Here is a 26870-nt window from a genome sequence, read left to right as displayed (position 1 = left end):
AGGCCAGAACCAGGTCTCCTGATTTTTTGTCTTCAGCAAAGTTGTTATGGCCCAGTGATATTTAATTCTTCCATTTGGATATATAACCTTACAGTCACTTTTGGGGCTAGGGCTTATATATATATATATATATATATATATATATATATAGTTTGAATTTTTAAAATATTTATTTATTTGGTTGCATGGGGTCTTTGTTGTGGCAGGCGGGCTCCTTAGTTGCAGCTCACCAGCTCCTTAATTGCAACATGCGGCTCCTTAGTTGCGGCATGAGAACTCTTAGTTGCGGCATGCATGTGCGATCTAGTTTCCTGAACAGGGATCGAGCCCAGGCCCCCTAAATTAGGAGCACGAGTCTTATCCACTGTGCCACCAGGGCAGTCGCAACATATATGCTTTGAGTGGACACAATTCTGTCCATCACAAGGATTCCATACATATGAGTTTTAGACAAATTTTCTTTAAAGCAAATAACCAATATTAATAAATTTTTTACTGGGTTTCACATAGCTCAATCAGGCCTGTAGGACCTGGAGAAGGGCAAGTTCCTGCTTCCCTTTGGACGAATTCTCCAAGGACTTAGTCTCCCAAGGTCTAGACTGGAAGAGTGGAAGGACCCCCGGGGTGGAGTCGGAAGAGGTGGGTCCAAGTCTCATCTCTGCTATTCACTGGTTGTGTGTCTTGGACAGGCCTCCTGTCTCTCTTAGCCTAGTTTACTCTCTGAAAAGGAGGAATGAAAAATACTATGATCTGGTTTTCTTATCTCTTTGGGTTAGAGCACAGAGCAGATAGGAATCTTCAGGGCTGGAGTTCCCAGGCTGTCACTTCAAGGAGTTAAATTCTTAACTCTTTTGAGGTAAAGAAGCTCCAAGAAAAAGGGGGCAGGCTCTGGTTTTTCATTTGTGGTGCTATTGGGGGTGAGTCCGTTTTCCAGGACACACCATCAAAGACATGAAGAGGTATTGTTACCTTTTAAGGACAGTTCTAGGCTAGCATCCTGTGTCATGTAGAAAGAGGAGAATTTCCTTCATATCTTCTGTGGTTGGGCCTCTCCAGCCAGGTCAGAGGAGGATGGTGAAATGCAGTTAACGAGTGAGTAGGAAGATTTAGCACCAGTGACGCACCCAGTGGCTTCCCCTTACAGATGTGTGCAGAGGGATTGCAGTTTCTCTCTTCACCTAGGGGGACAGAGGAGAATGACTGATGTGCCCTCTGGCTGTAGATCTCATGCATGGTCCCGCTAACCTGAAACTCTTCCTGGAGAGTGTATCTGTGTATAGATGCTTGGAGACTAGCGCTTGCTTCTTCAATACCCACGAGAACTTACTTTTGCCTCTGAATACAAACATCACTTGTGTCAAGATTGGTTTCAGCCTGTATTGCAAGACTCTGATCCTTGATATCCCCCACTGTCTATGTTAGAATCAAAATCTTGGGGCTTCCCTGGTGGCGCAGTGGTTAAGAATCTGCCTGCCAGGGCGGGTGACACAGGTTCGAGCCCTGGTCCGGGAAGATCCCACATGCTGCGGAGCAACTAAGCCCGTGTGCCACAACTACTGAGCCTGTGCTCTATAGCCTGTGAGCCACAACTACTGAGCCCGCGAGCCACAACTTCTGAGCCCGTGAGCTACAACTACTGAAGCCCGTGCGCCTAGAGCCCATGCTCTGCAACAAGAGAAGCCACCGCAATGAGAAGCCCATGCACCGCAACAAAGAGCAGCCCCCACTCGCCACAACTAGAGAAAGCCCACGCGCGGCAATGAAGACCCAAACGCAGCCAAAAATAAATAAATAAAAATAAATAAAAGAAAGCTGCCTGCTGACTTAAAAAAGAAAAGAATCAAAATCTTGGCTTTCCTGTTTAGCCACAGACCAGGCTTAATTCCTCCATCTCTAATTGTGCAGCAAATAATTCAGAACTACTCAGTGCTGGAAGGCGCTGCCAGGGGTGGGCAGTTATGGAAGGGCAGCAGTTCTGAGTCCAGGGATGCCAGAGGTGGAGTGTTGCTCTGCTTTGGGCTGTCCGGGCAGTAGTGTCAAGTATTGACAAGGCTTCCTGGCCAGGCAAGGGGGTCTCTGAGGCCAGGAGTCGGGGTTTTCTGCTTGCTTTGTTTGCTCAGGTTCCTGACTTTCTTGCCTGTTGCTTGTAGGATCCCATCCCGGGGGCTTCTGCTGTGGATTGAACTGTGTCCCCGGCTCCCCAACTGTTGAAGACTTAGTGACTGTATGTGGAATGAGGAAGTAATTAGGGTTAAACGAGGTCATAAGGGTGATTAGTGTCCGTATAAGAGGAGACATCAGAGAGCTGCCTCCCTCCCTCTCTCTCTGTCTCTTTCTGTCTTTCTGCCACATGAGGACACAGTGAGGAGGAGATGTTCTGCAAGCCAGGAAGAGAGCTCCCACCAGGAGCCAAATCTGTTTGGCACCTGAGTCTTGGACTTGCAGCCTCCAGTACTGTGAGAAAATACATTTCTGCTGTTTAAGCCACCCAGCCCTGAATGCTGTTCTGTAGCTGGAGCCGGATAAGACAGTTTCCGAGCCCTAGTCAGCTTTTGGTCCTGATGCCGACAAATGACCCGGAGAGATTATTTGCTACTTGAACCTTGAAAAAAAGACAGTTAATTCCCTGTTTCCCTCACTCCAGGAGTGAGTTATGGTGGGGTTTTCTGACTCAGAGGAACAGAGTTTACTTTCATGAGAACAAGAGAGTCATTGTGTGTGTGTGTGTTTGTGTGTGTGATGAGAGAGAGAGCGACACAGAGAGACAGAGAGACACAGAGAGACAGAGAGAGGGAGGCAGAAGATGTAACATATCCTGTGTAGTGTGACATATCCGCAGATTCGGACCTGGACACTTTGGAGGCTGATATCCTGCCTCATACACCTCAGGTGTATTCCCCTCCTGAGGGGCCTGGCCTCAGCCCCTCCCCTGGCTGGCCTAGGTCCTGCCACCACCCCCTACCAGTCTTCTTCACCCCTCCCCATATCCTTGTAAACAGCTCCCTTGTCAGGCCGTGAGCCAGCTCCAGTCTCCCATCTGTTCTCAGCTATGACCTTGACCAATCTAGTGTATGTACATGATAGAAGACTGTTATCCAAAATATACACAGAATTCTTAACGCTCAGTTAGATGAAAAATGCGCCAAAGACCTCAACAGACACCTCACCAAAGAAGATATACAGATGACAAGTAAACGTAAAAAGTTGCTCCACATCATGTTTCATCAGGGAAATGCAAGTGAAAACAAACATGAACCACCATCAGACACCTACTAGAAAGGCCAAAATCTGGGACACTGACAGCACCAAATGCTGGAGAGGATGTGGAGCAACAGGAACGCTCATTCGTTGCTGGTGGGAATGCACAACGGTGCAGCCACTTTGGAAGACAGTTTGGTGGTTTCTTACAAAACTAAACATACTCCTACCATACAAGCCAGCAACTGTGCTCCCTGGCATTTATCCAAAGGAGCTGAAAATTTGTGTCCACACAAAAGCCCTCACAGAGAGGTTTATAGAAGCTTTATTTATAGTTGCAAAACTTAGAAGCAACCAAGATGACCTTCAGTAGGTGAGTGGATAAACTGTGGTGCATCCAGACACTGGAATATTATGAAGCACTAAAAAAAAATGAGCTCTCAAGTCATGAAAAGACACGGAGGGAGGGAGAGGTGACAGGCTGAGGACAGAGGACATTCATGGCAGTGAAACTCCTCTGTATGATTCCCGTGGTGGTTACATGTCATTAGACATTTGTCAAAACCATAGAATGTGAAATACCAGGAGTGAACCTTGATGTAACTTATGGACTTTGAGTGATAATGATCTGTCAGTACAGGTTCACTGATTGTAAAAAATGTGCCCCCTGGTGTGGGATTTTGATAGTGGGGAAGGTTGTACATGTGTTGGAACAGGGACTCTATGGAAACTGTATTTTCAGCTCAATTTTGCTGTGAACCTAAACTGCTCTAAAAAATTGTTTATTAATTTTTAAAAAGCAGATGTGACTTTTTCACATGCTGGGTCACCCTCTACTGTGTGAGGTACTATTGGAGCTAAAGATGAGTAAGGCCTGGACCCTGTGTCTACAGTGGTTGACATAATGAGACATAAACTCACAGGTAACTCACCTGCCCCAGCACACGCTAAGTGTCGGATAAGGGGAGTGGATGGTGAGGATTCTGAGCTCCACCACTTCCTGGCCAGGGGAGCCCCTCTGAGTCTGTTTCATCTGGGAAATGACAACACCTAACCTTGGTACTTCGAGATGATATGTGTGAGAAAAGCACTTGGCTCATGGAAGAAATGTCAGTCCCAACCTCACATCCTTTTTCTCGAAGGTCAAAGCACGGAAACATCCTTATGGAGCAGAGAGATCAGGGAAGGCTCCATGGAGGAAGAATTCAGTTTGACCTGGGCCTAGAAAGTGGACACTTTTGGAAAGGCGTTCCAGGAAGGGGTCATAGCATGAGCTAAGGTTCAGAAATGGGAACATCCAAGGTGCTCTTGTGGGACCTCGCAGGAGACTCCCAGACCCTGGGCCTGGCCGTCTGGGAGAAAGGAGTGCCCTGTGCATTCTTGCAGCCAAGAGCATGCAGGGGCAGTGTTTCAGGGGAAATCCAGCATGGTCCTGGCCGTGGTCCCTTGGGGCAGCGAGGGAGTCCTCAGAAGCTCCAGTGGAGGACAAGTTGGAGAGTGTGGCCAACAGAAGTACAAAATAAAACAGAGCCTCCACTTCTTTGCCTGTAAAATGGAGCTATTAATACCCACCTCAAAGTGACTGTGAGGATTAATAGTTGTTAGGTCTTTTTTTTTTTTTTAATTTATTTACTTTTGACTGTGTTGGGTCTTCGTTTCTGTGCGAGGGCTTTTTCTAGTTGCGGCGAGCGGGGGCCACTCTTCATCGCGGTGCGCGGGCCTCTCACTGTCGCTGCCTCTCTTGTTGCGGAGCACAGGCTCCAGACGCGCAGGCTCAGTAGTTGTGGCTCACAGGCCCAGCCGCTCCGCAGCATGTGGGATTCTCCCGGACCAGGGCTCGAACCCATGTCCCCTGCATTGGCAGGCGGACTCCCAACCACTGCGCCACCAGGGAAGCCCAGTTGTTACGTCTTTTTGAGGGTCTGATACACTCCAGGCATCGTGTCAAGGGCTCTCTGAGCCTGGCCTCAGTATCCCCACAACAGCACTATGATGGAGAGACTATTTTTATCCCTGTGTTTCCCAGATAAGGAAACAAAGGTTCTTAAAGGCCTGAGTCAGAACAGCTTCCAGGGGCCGAGTCAGCCCCAGGGCCCAGGTCTGTGTGACTCAGATGACGAGGCTCAGTCATCACATGGAGCTTCCGGGAGCCAAGTCAACACTCACGTCCCCATCTCTAGGCACACCAGTCAAGCCAGTGCTGGCTGTCGGCGGCCTGACGAGGCAGCAGGACACGCATCAGCCTGACCTCCCTGCCAGCCGGGTTGAGAAACCCGCCTGGGCCCAGAGCCCCGAGGACCATGCCTACCCCGCTTGTTCATCCCAAGGCTCCACGTGATAGCGCCTCAGGAGGGATGCAGTGACGCCGGTGTGCTGTGTGCAGGGTGACTGCTCCTGTGGGGCTCTGTGCATCTAGGCTAAATGTTCACCGTGACCAGGTATAATTACAGTCTTATCCCTCATCGGTCATGAGGTTCTCAAAATATCCCGACAGGATGAATTAAAACTAGTAAGAGTGGTGGGGACCCAGCTCAGTACAGATGTCTTAAAGTGTTATCTTCTCCCTTCCACTGAGGACATGTGGGAGCCATTCCAGGGGTGGGCTGGTGGGGGTCTCCCTACTTTTTCTGCTCTTCCCCAGTGGGAGGAAGGCCAGCGGTACAGTGTGACCAGGACCGTGGTGACCTGGGAATGCGGAAGCCGGGGGCTGAGGACCTCCCTGCTCCTTACTAGGTGCAGCGCCAGGGCAGCCACCGGCCCCAGCCTACAAAGGGAGGTCATTATACCCATCGTGTTAGATAGGACACGCCAGGCACCTTTCATGTGTTCGCCCACGCGCTCTCAGCACAGCTCCGGATGGATTCCTTGTCAGGATCCCCTCCGGAGGGAAGGAGGAAGAAGAGTGAAGCGAGTGGAATGGGAGAAGGCCTGGCTGGGGAGGAGGTGAAGGACCAGAAAAGGTGCTTCTCGGCCCACGCAGCAGAGTTGGGAGACTTCAGGAGGTGGTTGGTCTTAGCGTCACAGGCTGTAGGGACAAAAGCTCTGGGGGACACATGGGGCGAGGGGACCCTCTGTGCTAAGAGTCAGGGAAGTTGTCTCCCTCAGTCCCTGTCAAACTGGATCGGAGCCTCTGCATGCATGCTTGCAGCGTGCCCTGGACCCCCTGGACCCCCTCCCCCTCCCCTCCCCTCCCCTCCCCTCCCCTCCCCTCCCCCTCCCCTCCCCTCCCACTCCCCTTCCCTCCCCTCCCACTCCCTCCCCTCTCCTCCCCTCCCACTCCCCTTCCCTCCCCTCCCACTCCCTCCCCTCCCTCCCTCCCCTTCCTCCCCTCCCACTCCCTCCCCTCCCTCCCTCCCCTCGCCTCCCTCCCCCTCCCCCCACCCAGAAACACCTTCCCTCCTGCCCTGTGCTCCTCTGAGCCCAGCCCCATCAGCACAAACCCATGACTCCCGGCAGGATGAGAACCACATTTCAAGCACCATGTGTGGGATCAGGCTGACCCTGCTTTGTCACTTCCCGCTTTGTGACACAAGACCAGCTCTTCACGCTCCTTATTTTGCTTGCATAACCTTAGATGCAAAATACGTACCAGAAAGCAGCTTCCTGATGTGTGCGGGGCATTCAAATCCAGCGAATGGTCGCGATGCCGCTGAGCATGATGGAGGTGACTGGGGCCCACTGGGGAAGGGAGGCCACCGACCCCAGCCTTCCTGACTCCCCGAGGGGTGCCCGGGCACGGAGAGAACAGATTCCCCGTAGCTTTTGTGGGACGCACAGGGAAGAAAGTGAATAGAAAGTGAAGAAATGATCTGCACAGCTTTTTTTGCAAGGTTCCCAGCATGTGAGGTGGTCCCTCCCTTAAATCCCCTCCTCCCCTCAAATTCCCTCTGGAGGCAGCACTCGTGGGTTTGAATCCCAGTTCTGTCCTCTGTTGCTGTGACCTTGGGGAAGTTAGTCAATCTCTGAGTCTCAGTCCTGATTCCTCAGAGCTGGTGAGGAGAGAATGGCCAGTCGCCGGCCAGCAGGGGTCACGCCCCCTCACCGGGTGTCCTTCTCAAAAAGTCTAGAGAAACTGGCATCTGTGGGAAATGTCTGCATCCTTCAGGGAGCGGGAGGTGTCCCGGTGTTGTTTTCTTAGCCAGTCCCAGGTGGGAGAGGATTTGCAATTCAGCACCCTGCTCTTTTCCTAAGCCTTGTGACTTGGCGAGGCTCCTGGGTGCAAAGAGAAGCCGCCTGATCTGGGCTCAGTGTCGCCAGCCCAGCCTCCCAGCTCCTGAAATTAGCCGCTGCAGACACTGCTCTCCGGGCACTGGGCGAGGAGGCAGCTGGCATCCCTCGGGCCCGGCCATGGAGGAACAGGACCGCGCCTGCGGCTCCACCTGCGAGCCCTCACAGGGCAAGAGCCCCCCGGACTCACCTTGGTCATGGGTAAGGGCCAGGGCGTGGCCACTTGCAAACCACACCCCCTCCTCCCCCAGCTGAGGAGCGCTGATGGGACCTGTGGGTCTCATTGGGGATTTGTGCATTCCTGCTTCTTCAAATGAGTGACAGGACCAGCTGCTGCCCACGGGCCCCTGCTATGGAGGCTGCATTTATAGAAGAGGGTTTAGAACTTATTCAAGAAGTGAAGGCTTTTTTCTTTGCCTTGGATGGAGAGAAAGAGTGATTGCTTTGAGCCTCAAGATAGGGCGTTATTTGAGGGCTCCCGCTCGCCAGGCACGGTGCTGGGACCTCTTGTTGCCGTCTGTGTCTGCATGCGGGAGAGGAGGGAGGCCCTGAGTGTTGAAGTTACTGGACCGACACAGTCATTTAAGCTGGTTGTCTCAGAGAGTGTGACGTGTGTGCTATGAGTGCCCCTGGACTCCAAGGCCGGTGGCTGCACCATCCTGCCTTTTCTGGATCTCATCCTAGGTGCCAAGGTTTTGTTCAAAGGTAGTTATTTTCATTTAAAGCCCCAAAGCAAGAGCAGAGGGTGCTCAGATAACCCCAAGTGGAAGTGGGGACCGAGGACGGAGCCTGGGCTAGAGTCAGGCCTTGTCCTTTCTTCCGAAGGCTGGAGGTTTGGCTGCAGTGAAGACAGGGTGTTAATCTCCCACCCCGAACGGCATCTAGGACACCTGTGATGTTCCTCAGCTGCAGAGGCTGGGCCGGCACTGGAGGGTTCCACACGCCCTGCAGGCAGAGAGAGCCTGGGGCCTTCTGCTCCCTACGGAGAAGAGGGTGAGGGTGTGGCGTGCGCGGGGCAAACAGAGCCTCCCGGCTGCTGGTTCCCCAAAGCACCTGTCGCTTGCACTTCAGGCACGTTCCCCCCCCGCAGCGCGGCTCCTTTCCCTGCAGGGGCGAGGGACCTTGCTGTTGGTGCTAGGGTCAAAATGCCGGGGGCCGGGGGCGGGGGGCCGAGAGAGAAAGCGTCTGGATTCTGCTCTCACCATTTGCCGCTTGGCCCTTTGAGCCGGTGTTTCCTGGGTGGACAGATGCTTGCAGAGGAGACTGCTCAACAAGCCTCCCTCTGCAGGCTGAGGACAGGAATGGGGCCTCCCCCAGCAGCGCTGTGCAGATCAGTGGCACCCACGCTCTGGCTAAAGGGACAGTTTTGTGGTTAGTTGGGGATTAAGGTGGCTGTGTCTCATTTCCATTCCTGGAATATCTCTCTTGGACAGAGCAGCCCCGTGCTGCCTGAGAAGCGCCCCTACTTCTCCCGCGTGGGGAGCGCTCTCAGAAACCTCTCCCAGGCCCACTCTGGGACTGAGTCTCCCCGGCCTTGGGATGCAAGTTTTATTATTGTGGGTATCTCTCTTGTGCAGCCCAGGCCGACACTGTCATTCCCATTTGACAGCCGAGCACACTGAGGCTTTGAAGTTGGGACTTGCCCGCCGCAGCTTGGGGGCCGGCGGAGGACGGAGACAGGATGGCAGCCCCGCCTGTCTGTCATCCCTGGTACCCAAGGCCGCTGTGATCCGAGGAAGCTCTGACGATATCTGCTTTCTGCATATGTCTTTGGATTATCAGTTATTTTTCCTGGTTATAAAAGTATGTTTATTACAGAAGATTTAGAATCTACAGCAAAGTGTAAATAAGATAGTAAAATGCCAGTCATCTCACCCCTCGGGGGGTAGCCTGGGAACTTTGTAAACAGAGGTCGTGCTTCATTTCCCTGAAGGCTCATTATAGTTAAGCCACAGAAAGGATTTCAAAGCCTCTGGTCCCTTTTTATTTCAACCCTTACACCGCCCTGTGTGCTTGATTCTAAAATCCTCAAAGGCCCCTTGGCTGTCCCACTGTGGCCTGGATCCCCTGCTGCGTGGCGCCTGTGACTGTCCTCCCTGGGAGAGGCAGGCATCCATGGCAGGAGCGGGTGAAGGGCGGGTGGGTTGCTGGACCCCGCTGGCTCCTGCGGGGTGTCCACCCCTGGGTGCGGGGTCTAAATGGGCCTGGGAACTTGGGCTTGGCTCGGGCTGATGCCCACGTCTGGGAGATTCTAACCTGCTGTGCTGAAGGGTGTCTGCAGGGCGGGGATCCTGGGATCCTAACTGGGCTCCAGTGAGAGAGCTGGCCTCCTTCCACTGCTGGGGGCTGGGTCCAGCCCTGGGAGGACAAAGGAGGGCCAGGTCCAGAGTCGGGCTTCAGCAAAGCAGAACTGGAACACAAAGCAAGAAATGAAGGCAGATGCCCAGATGGACAGACTGCCATGCAGGAACGCTTAGGAGGAGGCTGCAAGGGAGCTGGCCAAGCAGGATGGGAGAGGCGGGAGCCACAGCTGCTGTGGCCAGGAGCCCGGGCTGGGCTGGCTGCTTGTGGGAAGGGGAAAAGTGGCTCGGCCACCATGGGGCACCTTCATTCCTGGGGCTGGGAAAGGGCAGCTGGCAGCTGAGCCCTCGGAGGCACCTGTTAAGTTGGCACCAGCTACCTGAACATTGGCCACGACCCTTCCCAGAGACTGTGGGCGTGATCTCCAGGCCCTGAGTGTGTGCAGAGCCCCAGGGGGCACAGAGATGGGTGAGACCTAGTCTCTACCCGCAAGAGGTCCAGGCGGAATTTGAGTGGGTGGGTCTGCACCGAGCCAGCTGCCAAGTTCATGGGGACACAGATCAGGAGGAATTCCTGCTGGCAGGGCTGGAGAAGGCGTCTTTGAGAAGCTGACATTGGAACCAGGCCTTGGCGAAGGGTAGGATTTCAATAAACAGAGCACACGGTGGGTGGAGTCTTCTAAGCCAAGGGTTCAACCTGAGTGAAGGCTGGGCTTTGCGAGCACAGGGCGTTCCCCTAAAGCTAAGTCTGAAGGTTTTGTTCCTCAGGCCATTTGGGATTTTATTTCTCCTTAGCTGGGGCGTGCATGGTGACATTCATCTTGGTCAGGCACCCAGCCTGTGAAAGAAAGCACACAGTCACGGGCCAAATATGCGGGACCCAGCGTGAATCTGGGGGTGGGGGAGGCGGGAGCCATGGGGCTCGAGCGCTAGTTTTGCCACTTATAAGTTTTGATTAACTGGAGCCTTAGTCTTCTCATCTGTAAAATGGGGCTTACAATACCTAATAATATAATAATCACAGGTATTGGGTAAATGGTAGCTATTATTCATAATAGCACCTAAATCCGAAAAAACGATAGCTTGTTACAGGTTGGACTGTAAATATCACAGTGAAGAGAAATCAAATCATTCACATTTGGACCATGGGTCTTAGCACTGTCAGGAGGAAATGCACAAATCCAGACCCCTGTGTCCACTAATGCAGAGAACTCTGAGGGAGTCTTTGTCCAGACATTTTGGCTCAGCATTCAAGGCCTCTCAAAAGCTGGCCTCACCTTCCTGCTCTTGGTTCTCTTTCTCCTACCACGACCTTGTGCTGCACAGCGAGAGCCTTTCATCAGAGGCGCTGAGCCAGTCGTGTTAGCTGGGTCTCCAGGGAGGTGGCCGTCAGGACCCCAGACCCATCCTGCCACCTCCAGCCCCTGAGACTTGGGCAGGGGCTGGAATTTGGGCCTCAGCTGCTCAGAGCACATGTTTGCTACCTAAATTCCTTTGGCAAAGCTGACCGGAAGCCTGGACAGAAGCCAGGTGATACCCTCCTGGACTCCTTTCTTCAGGGACCTCGGGGGCCTGCACCCCTGACTGTGGTGAGGGCATGGAAAGACAGACTCAGGGAAAGGGTCCACCTTTCCCTAGACCCCCAGCCGACTTGAAACACCTGTTTGCCCACCTGGTCCAGGGAGGCTCCCAAGAGGCTACTGTCTGGGATCAGCCTGAAACCACCAGCCCCCTGGGTGTGTGTGCATGGGGAGGCGGAGACAGAAAAACTAGGAAGCCGTCCCCACGCACCCTCGCTCTCCGGGAAGCAGAGCTTTGGCTTCTTTGCTCCTTCTCTCGGTGTCCTGGGCCCACCCGATCCGCCTTCAAGTGAAGTCACAGGGGAGGACTGGAGCGCCCCCTGGAGGCGGTACTCTGCCACTACACACAGGAGAACCACCACCTAACGCCACCTAACCACCATGGCCTCCTAACGCAACCATGAGGCAGATGGAACTTTAACTAGGGTCAGAAACTTAGGATGAACACGGAAACTCAATGCAGCAAAATCAGTGATTACTGGGTCCAATTTGAATTCCTCGCCATTACGTTTGTTTGTGATTTAACTCCTTGCGTCAAACTGCTTTATTTATTTGGCCGTGCCGCGTGGTTTGCAGGATTTTGCTCCCCGGCCAGGGATTGAACCCAGCCCCTCGGGCAGTGAAAGCGCGGAGTCCTAACCACTGGACCACCAGGGAATTCCCAGCAGCAAACTGTTGTTGGAATACATTCTGCATCTTGCCCAGAGAGAGATGTGGTTCCTTCCTTCTCAACTGATCCCAGACGTACTCATCCTTTAAGGCCCGGCTCCCATGTCACCACCTCTGTAACATTTCAGTTAGTGTTTAAGGTTGAGGGACCCCTCCCTCGTGTCAAGTAACGTGTCAATTTTCTCGGCTTCATGTTCTGGATGTTTCTGATGGAAAGAGATTTTGTTTCCCTTTATGGAATTGGAGTGCAGGGGACCCTGCCTTTAAACTCGGACTCCAGCTGGCACCCCTCCCCCACCGCCTGTTCTGTTCTCATACTTATTTACAGCCTCTTCTCTCCCGTTGAGCGGTGAGCTCCAAGTGAAGCGAGGGTGTCTCCATCTTGGCATCGCCACCCCTCCTAACACGGCTGCCTCTGCCTGGGTCAGTCGGATTTACACCTATTGTCCTGATGTAATTACTTGTAGCCTTTGGCTCTGGAATGGGGTCATCACTCTACCTGGCCCACACCTGTAAGTCCACACCTGTGCCTGGCTTTGGGGCCATCCGCTCACCTGCAGCTTGTTCCCAAAGGTCTTTTCTCACTGCCACTTAGGGGTCCTAGTCATCTCCCTGACCCCTCCGGTCAGGGCTAGAGCGGATGGAGGGCTTTGTGCGGTAGCGCTGTGTTTCACACAGATTAGGATCTAGCGTTAGTGCAAGGGGCAGATTTTGTGTGGGGTCCAGTTCCCTGCCGATGCTGGCCCCTGCAGACACCATGCCTTGCCATGTTAGCAGAAAAACTAAGGGAATAGATTAAATAGCTTCTCTGCTGGGGCTCAACGCCCAGCTCTCCGCCTTGCTAGCTGGTGACTGACCTTTCGTAGACGCCTTTCCTTGTGTGCGAAAAGGATTTTGTGAGAACTCAATGAGTTAAAAGCCATAAAGCACTTAGTATGCACATAACGAGTGCTGGTTCTTGTTAAATCCAGCACAGGCCCTGTTTCCCACAGCCTTCAAGCAGATTTCCATTCCCTCTCTTAAGCCTTGCATGATTGGCCTTTTTGTCACCAGGTGACCTCTCTCCTGGAACGCTATACTCACGTGATGTGTGATGTTCGCCCCCTAAGACCATCCTGGGAAGTGAGACAGTGAGGAAAGAGCAGATCTTCATCTTCTATCCCATTCCTCTCTGGAAAACAGCAAGAGAAATTGTCATGCACGGTTGAACATATTATTTTTTGTTCTCCCCCTCTCTATTTTGCCAAAAGTATAATTAATTGAATGCATTTACATTAAAAGTATGAACGTGATGAGGGCTCCACTCTTTGCCAACACTGAGTTTTGTTGTACATGTATACGTGCTATTGAGAAGCCAAATGCCGAGGTGCCCTAGAGCTGTGGACCCAGGGTCTCAGAACCAGGGCTGAGGGCCCAGCTTTCCGAATGACTAGTTATCTGACCTTGGACAAGGTCGTGTCTCTGAGAGGCTCCGTTTCTCTGCCTGGTGCTGGGAGGCTCAGATGAGTTATGTGAGTTGAAGCACTTCGCAAACTGTAGGGCTCCCTAGAGATGCAGTTGAACTCGTGGGTATCCGCCCTGCCTGCTCTAGGCCCTGCGGGGCTGCAGAAGAAGGGCACGTGCTCTCGAATTGAAATGATAGCCAGGGAGCCAAGAACTACGAGAGATGATGTCTATCATGTAACACGCATCACGTCTAATTTTGTGTTCTCGTATTTTAAAATGTCAGATTATGTGGCAGAAAGCTGGCTAGTTATGCTTTGAACGGTGAGGTCTGGAGCCTGAGGATGGTCAGGTTCAGAGATGGAAACGCTTGGAGTGAGGCAGCTCAGGAAGCCGGCTTTTTGTGGCAGGTGGGCCTGGAGCTGAACCTGAGGGCTGGGAAGGGGGGCTGAGAAAGGAGAAAGAGAGAAAAGAGGCCTGGAGCAGCTTTTGATTTGGAGAGCTGCAGGTGCGCACTTCCTGGCCCCTGACCCTCACCCCCCCGGACTCCGCAGAGGAGAGAAGGCGGAGGCGGGGCTGCCCCTGCACCTGCAGTGCCTCCCCTTTTTCCACCTCCGCCAACTTGCTCTTAGCCTCTCTGATCCTCGGGCTCTTCATCTTTACAACGGGGCTAATAAACCGCCTTGGCTAGCTTACTGTGAAGGTAAATGGGTTGAGGTTTGTAGAGCCTTATTTTATTTTTCCCTTAGCAGCTGCATGAAAAATGCAGTAGAAGGAGCTGTGGGAAAAGTATAACTTCACTGAAAATTCAACGTGAACTGTGAAGTTCGTGAACCACAGGCTGGTGTCATGCTGGTTCTCTCTGATCCAGGGGGTGGCCCTGGATCTGGGCTGGCTTCTGGAGCTGGAAACCCACCCTTTTTCAGTGTCAAGAATGATCCCCACGTGAGCAGGCACGTCTGGGGAGCATGGGCCAGCCAGGGGCATGTGGGCATCTTGTCTTTTTTTCAAGGAAGAAGCACTGTGACCCAGAGCTGGAGGGTTGGGAGGTGTTGGAGATGAACGGCTGATGGTGCCAAAGGCTTCAGTGATTCACAGTGGAAATACAGACTAGGGCAATGTTGTGTGACGTATGCGTTGATGTGACCTTTACTTGGGAAAGACTACTGTTTATCCTGAGAGAATGCGCTTCCCACTTTGGGGAGGTTAAAGTATCTTTCCTTTATGAGATGATTATTATAGTAGATACCTTCCTTCCTTCCTTCCTTCCTTCCTTCCTTCCTTTCTTAAGATAAAGAGTTGACAGTTCTATGTCACTGATCACCCATGCTCCTCCAAACAAAAGTAATAAAAGATTCCTGTCTCTTTATTCATTTACTCATTCTAGTAATAAATACTCATTAAGTTTCTATTATGTGGCAGACATCTTTCTAGGCACTGGAGATGAAGCAGCAGATAAAAGGGCCGAATATCCCTGCCCCGCTAGAGCTTACATTCTAGGTGGAGGAGAAAAGAATGAGCAAATAAAAAGTAAACTATATGCCAGATGGAGAGCGAGGTTATAAAATACAGTAGGGAGCATAAGATGGGAGGATGACGAGCTTTCAGATGGAGAGGTCAGGGCAGATCTCCCTGAGAAGGTGAGAATTGAGCACTCCCCTAGTAGAGAACCTGGGGGAAGGGTTGCCACTGTCAGTCGTCCACTGATCCTTCAAGGCCTTGTCCAAGTGCAGCCTTTGCCTGGAAACCCAGCTGCAAGTGATGTCTCCATCCTCAAGCCCCATCCTCTTTTTGGAACTTGGCACACACGGTCTTTCATTGTAGTTGTTCCAAGACTGGTCCCTGGCACACAGCAAGTGCTTGGCATCTGTTGAAGGAACAGGTGAATGAATGAAATGACAAAGTGAGAACCCCCAGGTCTTTATCACTTGATGGCGAGCTTTTGACTGGTCTGGTCTTCATTTATGCACTGAGGCTCCCGGATCCCACTGCTAGCACTTACTGTGTGATCACCCATAGCCCTGCCCTGGGTGGATGGGACACACTTGGAGAGGAAGGAACCAGGGAGTAGGTGGGCCCTAGAAGCAATTGAGAGATGGCTCTGTAGGGACTTCCCTGGCGGTCCAGCGGTTCAGACTCTGTGCTTCCACTGCAGGGGGCGCGGGTTCGATCCCTGGTCGGGGAACAACGATCCCTGCGAGCCACGCGACACAGCCCAAAAAAAAAAAAGAAAAGAAATCTCCGAGGTTGCTCTGTAGTTAGGCCCAAGGGTGAAATGGGGGGCAAAGACCAGAATGTCAGGAAGGAAAGACTCCGGGAAAGGAGATGGCTCATAGGAAAGGGTGGTACCGGAGGGTCTCGCCCAGGTGAGGTATTCTGGAATGCCTGAAGTTAGTGGATATTGGCTGCTGGACAGAGGTTGTGTGGTGTGTTTTGGGGGGTGAGCTGGCCTGGTTTAAAGGCACAGGACTGGGGTGGATGGCCACCACCTGGGCGCTGTGAGCAGAGCGTATGCTCACCAGAAAGATCATACCCATCCCACGCGAGGGATCTAGAAGATGCCTGCTCTTGAGGCTCCGGTGGTCGGACGCTAGCTTCTGTTGTTATCTGTCCTGTGTGAGATGCCATAAATCCATTCCTTGCAGGGTGTATGGTTGGGATGCGGTCTAACGGTGATGAATCGACATGAGTCCTTCTGTCAGACAAGAGCCCTGTTTCTCATCTTCCCCCTCCGCCCTGGATGCCCTGGGGGCTGAGCCTTGCCAAGTGCCCAATTGCGGGATTGCTCTGAGACTAGATTCCAGGAATAATCTCTCCACTTCCTCCCCTAATTCTAAATCCTGCTCCATTGCGTGGCTTTTGAGGGTAGTTTTCAACAGTTTGATTACTTGAGTTTTTTTCCCAAGCTGTTTAGATCCTTTTTGGATTTGTTAAAGGATATAAGCAAACAATAAGCAAAAGTTTGGAATAAAAATACCTAATGTCTTCTTAATTTATCAGGATTGACAGGAAAGCAGGACGTTCTGGGAATGTGACACTCCTAGTTCGTTGGTCTGTAGTCTGGGGGGAGGGGCTGAAGAATGTGACATCTCCTTCAGCAGGGACAGCACGGGGGCGGGGGTGGGCAAGAGGGGCGCCTCTGAACTTTTGAAGAGTTTATTGTCACCAGGATGAAGAGAATGAGAGTCTCTCTCAGTAGGAGGGGAGCACAAAGAATTTGAATGTCTGGAGGTCTGGGTTCTAAGCCACAGTGTGGCTTTGAGCAGGCCTGCTGTCACTTTGGAGCCGTGCCCCCGCCCCCATAGGGCCGTCTGTAGACCACAGGAGACCCTGTCTGTGCAGCTACAGGCACAGGAGTGCCCACTCTGCAGAGCTAAGCTCACTATTCCTCAAGCCTTACCAGGTGCCTTTGTAGAATGAGGGTGCGGCAGGGCTGCCACGTAGGGTCCTGCAGTTTGCGGTCCGCACGGAGCGCTGGCTCAAGGGCAACCGGGGGTGGAAAGCCAACCTGCACTCCGCTCACCAAGCCTGCTGGACTCTGGGACTGAGGGTGGCTGTGACAGTCGGGAGGAAGGGGCACCTTTTTGAAATCTGTTCATCCAAAGGGGTGCTCTTTCTGCACTCTGCACTCCAGAGGGGCCCTGTGTGCCAGCTGTGGCCCGGGGAGTTGGGCCTGACCACGATTTTCAACACTTGCATTCCCCGATACGGAACCCTTGCTATCAATGAAAATACCCGCAGATCCCTCCCTGTAAATGAAGTAAAAACGGGGCAACTTGTGAAATGCCAAGATGGCGAGTTTGGTGCCCTCCCTTCTCAAGCGCCCACATCAGCCACCACCTTGTCCCCGCCCTCGCTCTCTTCACCGTCACCCAGGGCTCCATGCAGCATACTCTGAACCCCCTGGAGGGGGAGGTAACCTCCTGTGGTCCGTCCAAGTGGACCATCTTGGAATCACAGCCTGGAATTCTTCGGGGAGCAAAATGGAGTGACAGTCTCTGGACTTCAGATGGGTCCGCTGATCCCTTCTGTGGAGCCATGGCTGGGGGACCCTGTTTCCATGTCCTGTTACATCCAGCGGGCCCTGCACGTTCCTCCTTTACTCCGTAGAAGTGCAGCCCTTCGTAGGGAGCATCTAACTGCTGTCGTTCGGTGTCCTGGCCCAGAAATGCCCTCTAGAGGGCGCTGTGACACTGGGACCCAGGACAGGGCATACCTGGGGAGGGACCAAGTCCCCTCTGCTCCATACAAGTGCGGGACAAATGAAAACTGAATCCATATACAAAACATTTTGGCCAACAATTAGAGAGTTGTGTTGAAATTCCTGAGTGAATTATTTTTATCTAAGGTGATGTGAACTTTAAAGGAGTTCAAGATAAAGGAAATGGGGACTTGGGCTAGCTAGTGACTTCCCCTGATTTGACCCAGGCAGAAACTTAGTTTATTAATAGACATTTGGCGGACACTTCACATTTAAAGGTGAAGCAAGATGGGCTCAAGTTTCTAGGTGTTGTCCAATTAGAAATGCCAAACAGGTAAGAGGTCACCAGATGGAAAGAGAAAGAACAGCAAGTCTTACAGGCTGAACACTGAGCGGCCACCTGGTAGAGTAGTGTTTTTGCAAACGTATGAGTTATTCGCAATTTATGGATAATTTAAAGTGCTTTCAAAGCGATAAATGTCCAGGTTTATTATTGTTGTTGCTGTTTACTGAGTGCTTTCTGTATGCTAGGCACATGATGAAGCATTTTTCTTTTTGTCTTACCAGTCTTCATAAGTACCACGTGAGTGGATTATTAGCCTCCGTTTACACACAGGGGCGCTTAGAGAGATTACGTAAGTGGCCTGAGGTCTCACAACTAGCTTATGCCTGCTTCTAAAGACCTGGCTTCTCCACCGGAAATGCTGCCTTTCTGTTTTTCTCTGGAAGCTTTCACAGGAATGAGCTCTTTCACGGGAGCCAGTCTCCCAGCTTCAGGTCTCTGCTCAGCCCTGTTGCTCAGGGTTAGAGATTTGACTCTCCAGCAGGGACCATCTCACTTGAATGACGGTCATTTTTCAACTGGCCCGGGTGCTCCTTGCCTCTTCCTGGGGTGACCTGGCGGCGGAGCAGTGGAGGTGGGGTTAGCAGGAGAGACACTGTTCTCCATGGCTCCCCCCCTGGGAGAATTTTTTGGTTGAGAGAACACTTCTTGGTATATGGGCTTCTCGAATGTTAGATGGGAAGGGAGGGGCCTTGCTGGCTGTCACCTAATCTAGTCTTACACTCACAGCTGGCCTCATGGGACTCCCGTCGTCACTACCAGTCCTGGACATCAGACTCACGGGGTTTCCAAATAATACAGAATCAGAATCTGTGGGGTTTAGCTCCCCGTGTCTCTGTTTTCCTAGAAGCTCTCCCGGTGATCCAGGCATTGAAACACAATTCTGGTCACACTGAGCTCTCAAGTTTTCCCCAAATCCACCCCCTCCACGCCTCTGCCCCCTGTTCACGAAGTTCCCTCCCTCCCTCTTTGTTCAGCGAGCTCTTACTTGCCCTGCAAAACCCAATTCCTGGATCACTTTCTTAGTGAAACTTCTTGTCTACTCTTGGAGAGCAAATGAATTCCACCTTCCTCTGGTGCTGGTTGTACTTCGTATCCATCAGTCTAGAGCTGACTTCATTGTATCAGTTAGTTCTGCAGCCTTGTTTCCCTACTGGATGGTGAGCTTCTTGAGGACAGAAACTCTGCTGTGTTTCTCTGGTTTCCTGGCACCTGACAGGATCTGGGGGAGAGAAGCAGCTCCGAGAATGGAAGTGGGAGGTGGGGCAGCTTAACTGCAGGCCAGCATTTAGGAAACAACATGCACCTTTTTTTTTTTTTTTTTTTTTTTTTTTTTTGTGGTACGCGGGCCTCTCACTGTTGTGGCCTCTCCCGTTGCGGAGCACAGGCTCCAGATGCACAGGCTCAGCGGCCATGACTCACGGGCCCAGCCGCTCCGCGGCATGTGGGATCCTCCCGGACCGGGGCACAAACCCGTGTCCCCTGCATCGGCAGGCGGACTCCCAACCACTGCGCCACCAGGGAAGCCCAACATTCACCTTTTTGTAAGGTTAACCCTTGCCTCCAGCTGGACCTCCTGTGCTACCCAGAATCAGTCTTGTGTGTATATTTAATAAAATGAATCTTATTATTAAAACATATATAGTTAACCCTTGAACAAGACAGGTTTGAACTCTGCGGGTCCACTTATGTGAGGGTTTTTTCAATAAATACATACTACTATGTGATCCTCAGTTGGCTGAATCTGCCCATGCAGAACCGCAGATGCAGAACCACAGATGCAAAAGGCCAGGTGCAAAGTTCTATGTGAGTTTTCGACAGCACGGGGGTCAGTGCCCCTAAGCCCTGCATTGTTCAAGGGTCAGCTGTATTAATAAAATCAATATAGTTAACTAAGATAAATAAAAATATATCTAACAAAATATTAAATATATCTATATTTATTTAATTATAAATATATTTAAGATGTATTTGTGCATTAAATATATAGGTTTAAGTATGATAAATGTATAAATACATGATGTATATATTAAATACAAGATGTATAATATTTTTATATTATTTATATTATATATAAATAATATATTATTTATATATAATAATATATTAATAAATATAATAAATTTATGATAAATAAAATATATAAATACATAATAAAAATATAAAAAATTTTATTATAAATATGTGATATATAATTTTTATATTATTTATATTATATATATATATTTTTTAGAGTGACTGTGTCTTTTTTCCAAGGTATGTAAACAGAGTTCACGACCCTGCTTCGTCTTTTCTTCTCCAGACTAGATATGCTCATTTCCTTCCACTGGCTCTTTGTTGTGAGACATGATTTCTGATTCTGTCGACACCCACTTGGACTCTTTGGGAAGACCCTAGTTTGCTAGTGTCCTTCTTAAAGTTTTATCTGACCAGTGCAATGTACAATGGCCCCCGTCTCCTTGTTCTAGATCTTATATATCTCTTACTGTTTTCTAAGATCAAAGCATTCAGAGCTAACTGCTGATGGCTAAGCCTTCCCTATCTACTAGTTACACAGCTGACTTTTTGAGCCTTAGTTTATGTGTCTTAAACGTCATTTCATTGGCTTTAGACCTGTCAGAGTCCTTTGGTGCTTTAATTGTTATCCAATGTGCTGATTTCGTTACCTCTGGAAATCTGACTTACTTGCTTTCCTTCCCACGTCCCTCAGGAGTGTTAGTTTAGCTAGCTGTACTTATTACTATATTACCTAAACCCAAATTATCCAACCTATCTTTCAGGGGCATCATGAAAGATTTCATCAAATGCCTTGGTCAGACCTTTAATACCCTTGTGTGTGTGTGCGCGCGCGCGCGTGTATGATATTCTCCTGATCTGCCAACCTAAGTATTCTATGAAAAAGAAAGCATTTTCTTTGCCAGGCTTATTTTTTGTGGATTCTGCTGGCTGCCAGGCTGTCCACGCCCCTGGCTTTTTAACACTAAGAATGACTCACTTGGGGGCATGCTGGGTAAAGTCTACATGGTGAACATGCCTTTACTGGGAACATTGACTCACTATGTATCCTAAGGAAACATCAGCATATTCGAAGTAAAAAGTCATAGCCTATTACTCCTGCCAGGATTTTGAATGTTTCCGCTTCCTGTGAAAATGCCGCCAGAAAGGTTGGTGGTCCCACTTCCTTCTTGCTTTGCTCTGGCGTTTACTGACCGTGTGACTTCAGAACGTCCCTCTGCGCTAGAGTGGCTTCATCTGTAAAATGGGTTGCTGTGAGGGTTAAACGATGTAATACATGCTTCCTAAATACCAGAATGACCTGGGTTCTCCCGCTAGAGATTTCGACTCAGCGGGTTAGAGTGGGCCTGGAAGAAGGACTGTTAGTGAATTTTCCAGTTGATTCTGCTGAGCAAGAAGGTTTAGATCCCAAGTCGTAGTGTTTGTAAAGTGCTTAGCAAACAGCCAGTGCCCTGCACAGGCCCTCACCCCCTTTCCTTCTCCCATATCCCCTCCTCTCCTTTCCTCCGAGACACCCTGGGCTCTGGTGTTGTCCACTTTGTGTCCCAGTGGAAAACCACAGGAGGAAACTCATTTAAATTGCTCTTCTCCAGATGTTTTCCTTTGATTAAAAATAGAAGAAAGGGCAGTGTTTAGTTCAAAGTTTTCATTTAAATTTTACTGCCACTTACTAGGTCTATCTTCTGTACCCTTGGGTAAGCCGCTCGATACAGAGGTAAATAGGATCCTGGCCCTGAGATCTTGGGATTATATTGCAGCCTGAGAAATTTAAGGCATCGAGACCAGCTAAAGTGGGGGATACATCATCTTTTGGGTCGCGGGCCAGGCTTCCTTATACAGATCATACCCCCGAGGCTTTCTTCGGCTCAAGTCCAGCTGTGAATGGAAGGACGCTTTGAGGTCATTGTGACAGACAACATGGATCCGGCAGGTGGAGCTAGAGAGTCAGAGACATTGAAGAGCCAGGGAGAGCTGGTCCTTGGGGTCTTGGGAAGGTGAGTTGGGACAGTCGTTTTTGGAAAAGACTATGCACCAGAATCCCTGAGCAACTTGGGGTTTTTTTTGTTTTTTTTTAAAAAAAGACCACAGAATTCCGAATGCCATCCCTATGGAATCAAATTGCTGGCATTAACAAGTTGCCCACGTGACTCTGATGTGCTGACAGGTTTGGGAAGCACTGATCTAGAGATTCTAGGCTGATCTAAATGTGGTCCAGGCGCTCTGCTGAATGGTCCGGTCAGCAGTCCGAGAGCCCTGTGTTGGTCCTCAGACCAGCGGCAGCATGTGCGTCACCTGAGCGCTAATCAGACGTGCAGACTCGCAGACTCCACCCCAGGCCGGCAGGACCGTAAACTGCCTTCATAACTAGAGCCCTCTGGCTGGCTCAGAGGCGTATCAGAGTGTGAGAGGTCACCGAGAATGGTGCTTCTTGCTTACCTGGGCACCCAGCCCTGCCATGGGAGCTCCCGGAGGCCGGGTTTGTATTTTGTCCTTGGCGTCTCTCTGAGCCTCAGTTTCCTCATCTTCATTGTATCTTCTTCTCAAGGCTGTTGAGGGAACTGGTGCCGGACTCCCATATTAGACTGTGAAGTCTTTGAGGCAAGAGTTACACCTTTAAAACATTTCTGCCCGCTCAGTGCCTAGCATTGAGTGAATTGGTCATTTTGGCACACAGGATTATAGAATCCTCGAAACAGAAAAGACTTTGTGGGTTGTATAGAACAAGCGACCCCGCAAACGGATGCAAACGTTATGGTGAGGTTGACAGATGTTTCTAGGGTCAGATGCTCCGTTATTGTCACACGAGCTTCCTGCGAGGGCGCACTGCTACAGCTCCTGTTCTCCACGAAGCCTTTCTCCTTCCCATGGCTCATCAGAGCTGACCTCAGCTTCCTGTCTTTGTGAAGGTCCCCTGGGCCCTCTGAACTTCTGTGCCATTGAGTGTCAGTACCACTCGTCTGCCCGTGAATCCTGGACTGTCTTCCTCGTATGTTCTGGAGGTTACTGTGTTGTCTCATTGTGCGCGTCAAGGCCTTGGAGGGCAGGACGAGCGTTCTCCGTGCTCCCCACCCACTCCGCAGCCCGACACCTGGCATAGGACTGAGTGCATAGTAGTTACGGCTAACTTGCTGAATATCTGTTATTTAAAAAAATATATGAAACCTTTCATAGATATAAAAGTTATGGAGAATAATATAATGAGCATCTGTATCCCTACTACTCCTTTAAAAAATAAGAAAAGATTACTACAGGTGAAGTGCTCTATGCACCACTCTCCAATCATGTCCTCACCATCTGTGAATCTCCATGACAGCCCATCATCTGTGACATCATATGGTTTATTTGTTTGATTTTGCTGCCCATCAAATAAGCACCTTAAAACCAAGGTTCAAGGCAGTCATGAGACTATAATTAATTCAATTCCATCACTCAAGAATAATTATTGAGAGCCTATTATATGCCAAGAACTGTGCTAGAAACTTGGGACGCATCAGTGAACAAATCTGACCAAAACCCAAACAAAACAACTAAAAAATAAAGCCTCGCTCTCATGGAGTTCACATCTGGACAATCCATAAACAGTAAGTATACTAAATATGTAAATTATCTAATGTACTAGAGGTTAAAAGTGCAATGGAAAAAAATGAAACAGTACAAGGATCAGAGATTCTGAGGTGGAAAGGCAGACTGTGGTCAAGCGTGGCTTGTAGAGAACGTGATGTCTCAGCAAAGACTTGAAGGAGATGAGGCAGTTGGTCATTTGATCTGGGGGAAAACGTGTTCCTGGTGGAGAGAATAACTAGCGCAAGGACCCTGTGGTGGAACCTTTGGGGACCAGGAAGAGGCTGAAATGGAGTGCAAGGGGGGTGGGGCATCAGGAGATGGTCAGGGCTGGGGTGGGGCTGGAGTGGAGGGGGGAGCTTTTAGGGTTTTCCAGGGCGTCGTGAGAACTTTGGCTTTTATTTTGGCCATTGCCGGGTCTGAGTTGAGCACAGCAGTGATGTCTTCTGACGTCTGGGCCTGCAGTGTGGGGAGTAGTTTGTAGGATCAGAGAAGCAGGAAGTCCAGCTTCTCAGTGGAGGCCACTGAGAAGACAGATAAGGGGCTTCCAACTAAGGTGAGAGCGGTGAAGGGGGTGAGAAGTGGCCAGATCCCGGACACATCCCAAAGGCAGAGCCATCGGGATTTCCTGGTGAACTGGATATGGGTGCGAGAGAAGCAGAGAAGGCTGCCCAAGCCCCTGAAAGTCTATAGCTGTCATCACCCAAGATGGGGGCGAAGCTACAGGCAGAGCAGGATGGGGGTCAGTGGAGGTCTGCACGTGCTGAGTTGGAGAATTCTGCTAGATTTCACAATTGGAGATAACGAGTAGGCAGCTGAGTATATGATTCTGGACTTTGGAGAGAAATTGGAGCTGGAGATACACACTCAGGAGTCACGAGCCTTCTGTAGGTATTTAAAGCCCTGAGACTTGATGAGGTCACCAAGAGAGTCAGTCAGCTCGAGAAGAGGGACAAGGTGGTCCCTGGAGGGCGGAGGAGAGACCTGCAGGAAACCTAGAGCTAACATTGGAGCAGGAAGAAAAGACAAGGGCCTTTGGTGTCCTGGAGGTCAGAGAAGGAAGTGTTTCAAGGAAGGGGGAGTGAGAAATTGTGTCAAACGTTGGGGTTTTTTTTGTTTTAATTAATTAATTTTATTTTTGGCTGCGTTGGGTCTTCGTTGCTGCGTGCGGGCTTCTCATTGCGGTGGCTTCTCTTGTTGCAGAGCACGGGCTCTAGGTGCGCGGGCTTCAGTAGTTGTGGCTCACGGGCTCAGTAGTTGTGGCTTGCGGGCTCTAGAGCTCAGGCTCAGTAGTTGCGGCGCACAGGCTCAGTTGCTCCGCGGCACGTGGGATCTTCCTGGACCAGGGCTCGAGCCCGTCTCCCCTGCACGGGCAGGTGGATTCTTAACCACTGTGCCACCAGGGAAGCCCTCAAACATTGCTGATGGATCAAAAACATGATTAAAGACTGATAACGTTGACGGGATTTAGCAACCCGGATGCCGCTGGTGACCCTGACGAGGATAGTTCTGGTGACAGAGTGGGGGAGGCGGGGAGCCCCTGACGCGGGTTTAGGAGAGAACAAGAAGATGCACCTGAAGAGCACAGCACGAACGACTCTTCAGAGGCATTTGCTGGAAAGGGAAGCGGAAACGGGCAGCAGCCAGCAGGGGAATCAGGTGAAGAGAGGGGCTTTGATGGGCAATAAACAGGCAAAACAGAGGGAGAGCGTATTTCATGGTTGACTGGGTGGGTCAGCGGGAGAGATGGGCAGGTTGGTGATGCGTTAAGAGGGGCTGCACTCCGTCCCTGGTGCGGGGGAGCCTGCTGAGTCCCTAAGGCCTGATGCACAGGCTGGGGCAGGCTGCGGGCCTTCCAGCCAGAGCAGGAGAGGCGGGCGCAAAGCAGCTTCATCCACAGCAGGGCGGCCGGCTCGGCCTGGGCCCAGGGCGCCTCCTCCCGGCCCCGCAGCAAGCCACAGGCCACCAGGGGCTGCTGCTCCGCGCTGTGGCGCCCTTGTGCCCCTCTCCCCGCTGCGGGGATTCTTTCCCCCTTTTGGCCTTGAGACCCCCATCCACCTTCACAGCTGAGCTCGGCTGTCACTCCCCTGTGACTCTCCCTGTGTTCCTGCCCCGTCATCACGCTCTCTTTTACCTGGTTCTCAGGGTAGCAGGCGTTGGTGGTGGGGGCCTGGGACCCCTCAGAACAGGGACCTCCACCCTGTCTCTGGGTACCCAGCCTCTGGCCCAGAGAAAGGCGTTTGTTCCCAAGAGCAGAGCTGCGTCCTAGCTCGAGTGTTTCCCTAGCTCGAGTCCCGAGAAGGTTGCACCCATTTCTGTGGAGCTCTGGCTTATTCCCTCTTTGTTTCTAAGTGAAGCCGTCATTCAAACAGGCAGTCCCCAAACCCGAGGCCCCCTGTGTGCCCCAAGGCCAGGCTCCTGCACGTTCCAGAAGCCTCGCCCAGCTCCTGTGTTTGTGGCAGCCCTGAGCTCTGACTGCCCTCCAGGCTAGAGCAGCAGCAGGTCCTGGGGGCCCGTGGCCGCTGCCGGGGTTGAGGGTCAGGAAGGAGCCCCTCCAGCCACTCTGGGCCACACCAGGCTTTGGTTCCTACTTCTCCCTGCTTCAGCCTGAAAGCCCGGCCAGCCCGAGGAGTCTGTGCATCAAGCCTGAGGGATTCAGCCTGCCCCCCCCAGCCCTGGGAAGCTTGCATTTGCGGAACCTTGGTGACCTGCTGGTTCCTTTCTTGCCTGTTGTTGGCAGTGACAATGCTTGGCCCAGGGACAGGGAAAGGCCCCCCTCACAGGCGGGCTGAATGGAGGAGCTCTTGGATGACCGTCTTGGCGGCTGAATACCTAACTCCCACCTAATTAGCCTCTTGGCTGTGGGCACCTGGCAGAGCCTGGTACCAAGCCCCTCCTGTGTCCCGCCCCATTTACATGCCCCTCCTCCCCATGTCCCCGGGCCACCGGCCACCATCAGAGGGAGGGTTGTCATGCTTCCCTCAGCTTTCGGTGACTTGCCAACCTGGAAACGCCAGGCTTTGCCTGCAGTCCCGGGTGGGGCATAGGCGGCCGGATGGCCGAAGAATGTCACTGTGTCCAATGCTGACTGCGTTGTCAGTTTCTCCCGAGCAACAGACAATCTTTCCCTCCAGTGCCCCTCCCCGCAGGTCCCAATTTCACAGGGATGTGGGTGTCTGTCATCTGGGTCAGCTCAACCCATGGTGCTCTGGGGTAAGGCTGGCCACGTAGGGGCACATCGTGTCCTGTCATATCCTGATTCTCCTGCTGTCGCCTCCCTTGCCCCTTGCCCACTCTCCAACCTGGCGGGGGGCCAGCTTCACCGCAGCTGT

General features: G+C 51.5%; 1 protein-coding gene across 14 annotated transcripts in view; it reads left to right on the top strand.

The window, feature by feature from the left end:
• Positions 1 to 6725: 6725 nt before the first annotated feature.
• LPIN1 (lipin 1) overlaps positions 6726 to 26870 on the top strand; it is a 142054-nt gene continuing 121909 nt past the window's right edge. For 5 of the 14 annotated variants that reach the window (XR_016395519.1, XR_016395521.1, XM_089923429.1 and 2 more), the window contains exons 1-2: positions 6729 to 6862; positions 7390 to 7626. Coding sequence is in view for 11 of the 14 variants with exons in the window: in XM_089923429.1 (XP_089779555.1) it covers positions 6833 to 6862; positions 7390 to 7626 (267 nt within the window). In the remaining 3 variants the exon portion in view is untranslated. Of the gene's footprint in view, positions 6863 to 7389; positions 7627 to 26870 lie in introns of all 14 variants that reach the window. The other 9 variants (XR_016395522.1, XM_089923433.1, XM_089923425.1 and 6 more) reach the window with 7 other exon arrangements.

The sequence above is a fragment of the Delphinapterus leucas genome, chromosome 13 (assembly GCF_059928025.1).
Source record: "Delphinapterus leucas isolate spDelLeu-1000000601 "Yukka" chromosome 13, BTC_Dleu_Yukka2, whole genome shotgun sequence".
NCBI classification, from domain to species: domain Eukaryota; kingdom Metazoa; phylum Chordata; class Mammalia; order Artiodactyla; family Monodontidae; genus Delphinapterus; species Delphinapterus leucas.
This window is presented reverse-complemented; position numbering and strand designations above follow the sequence as displayed.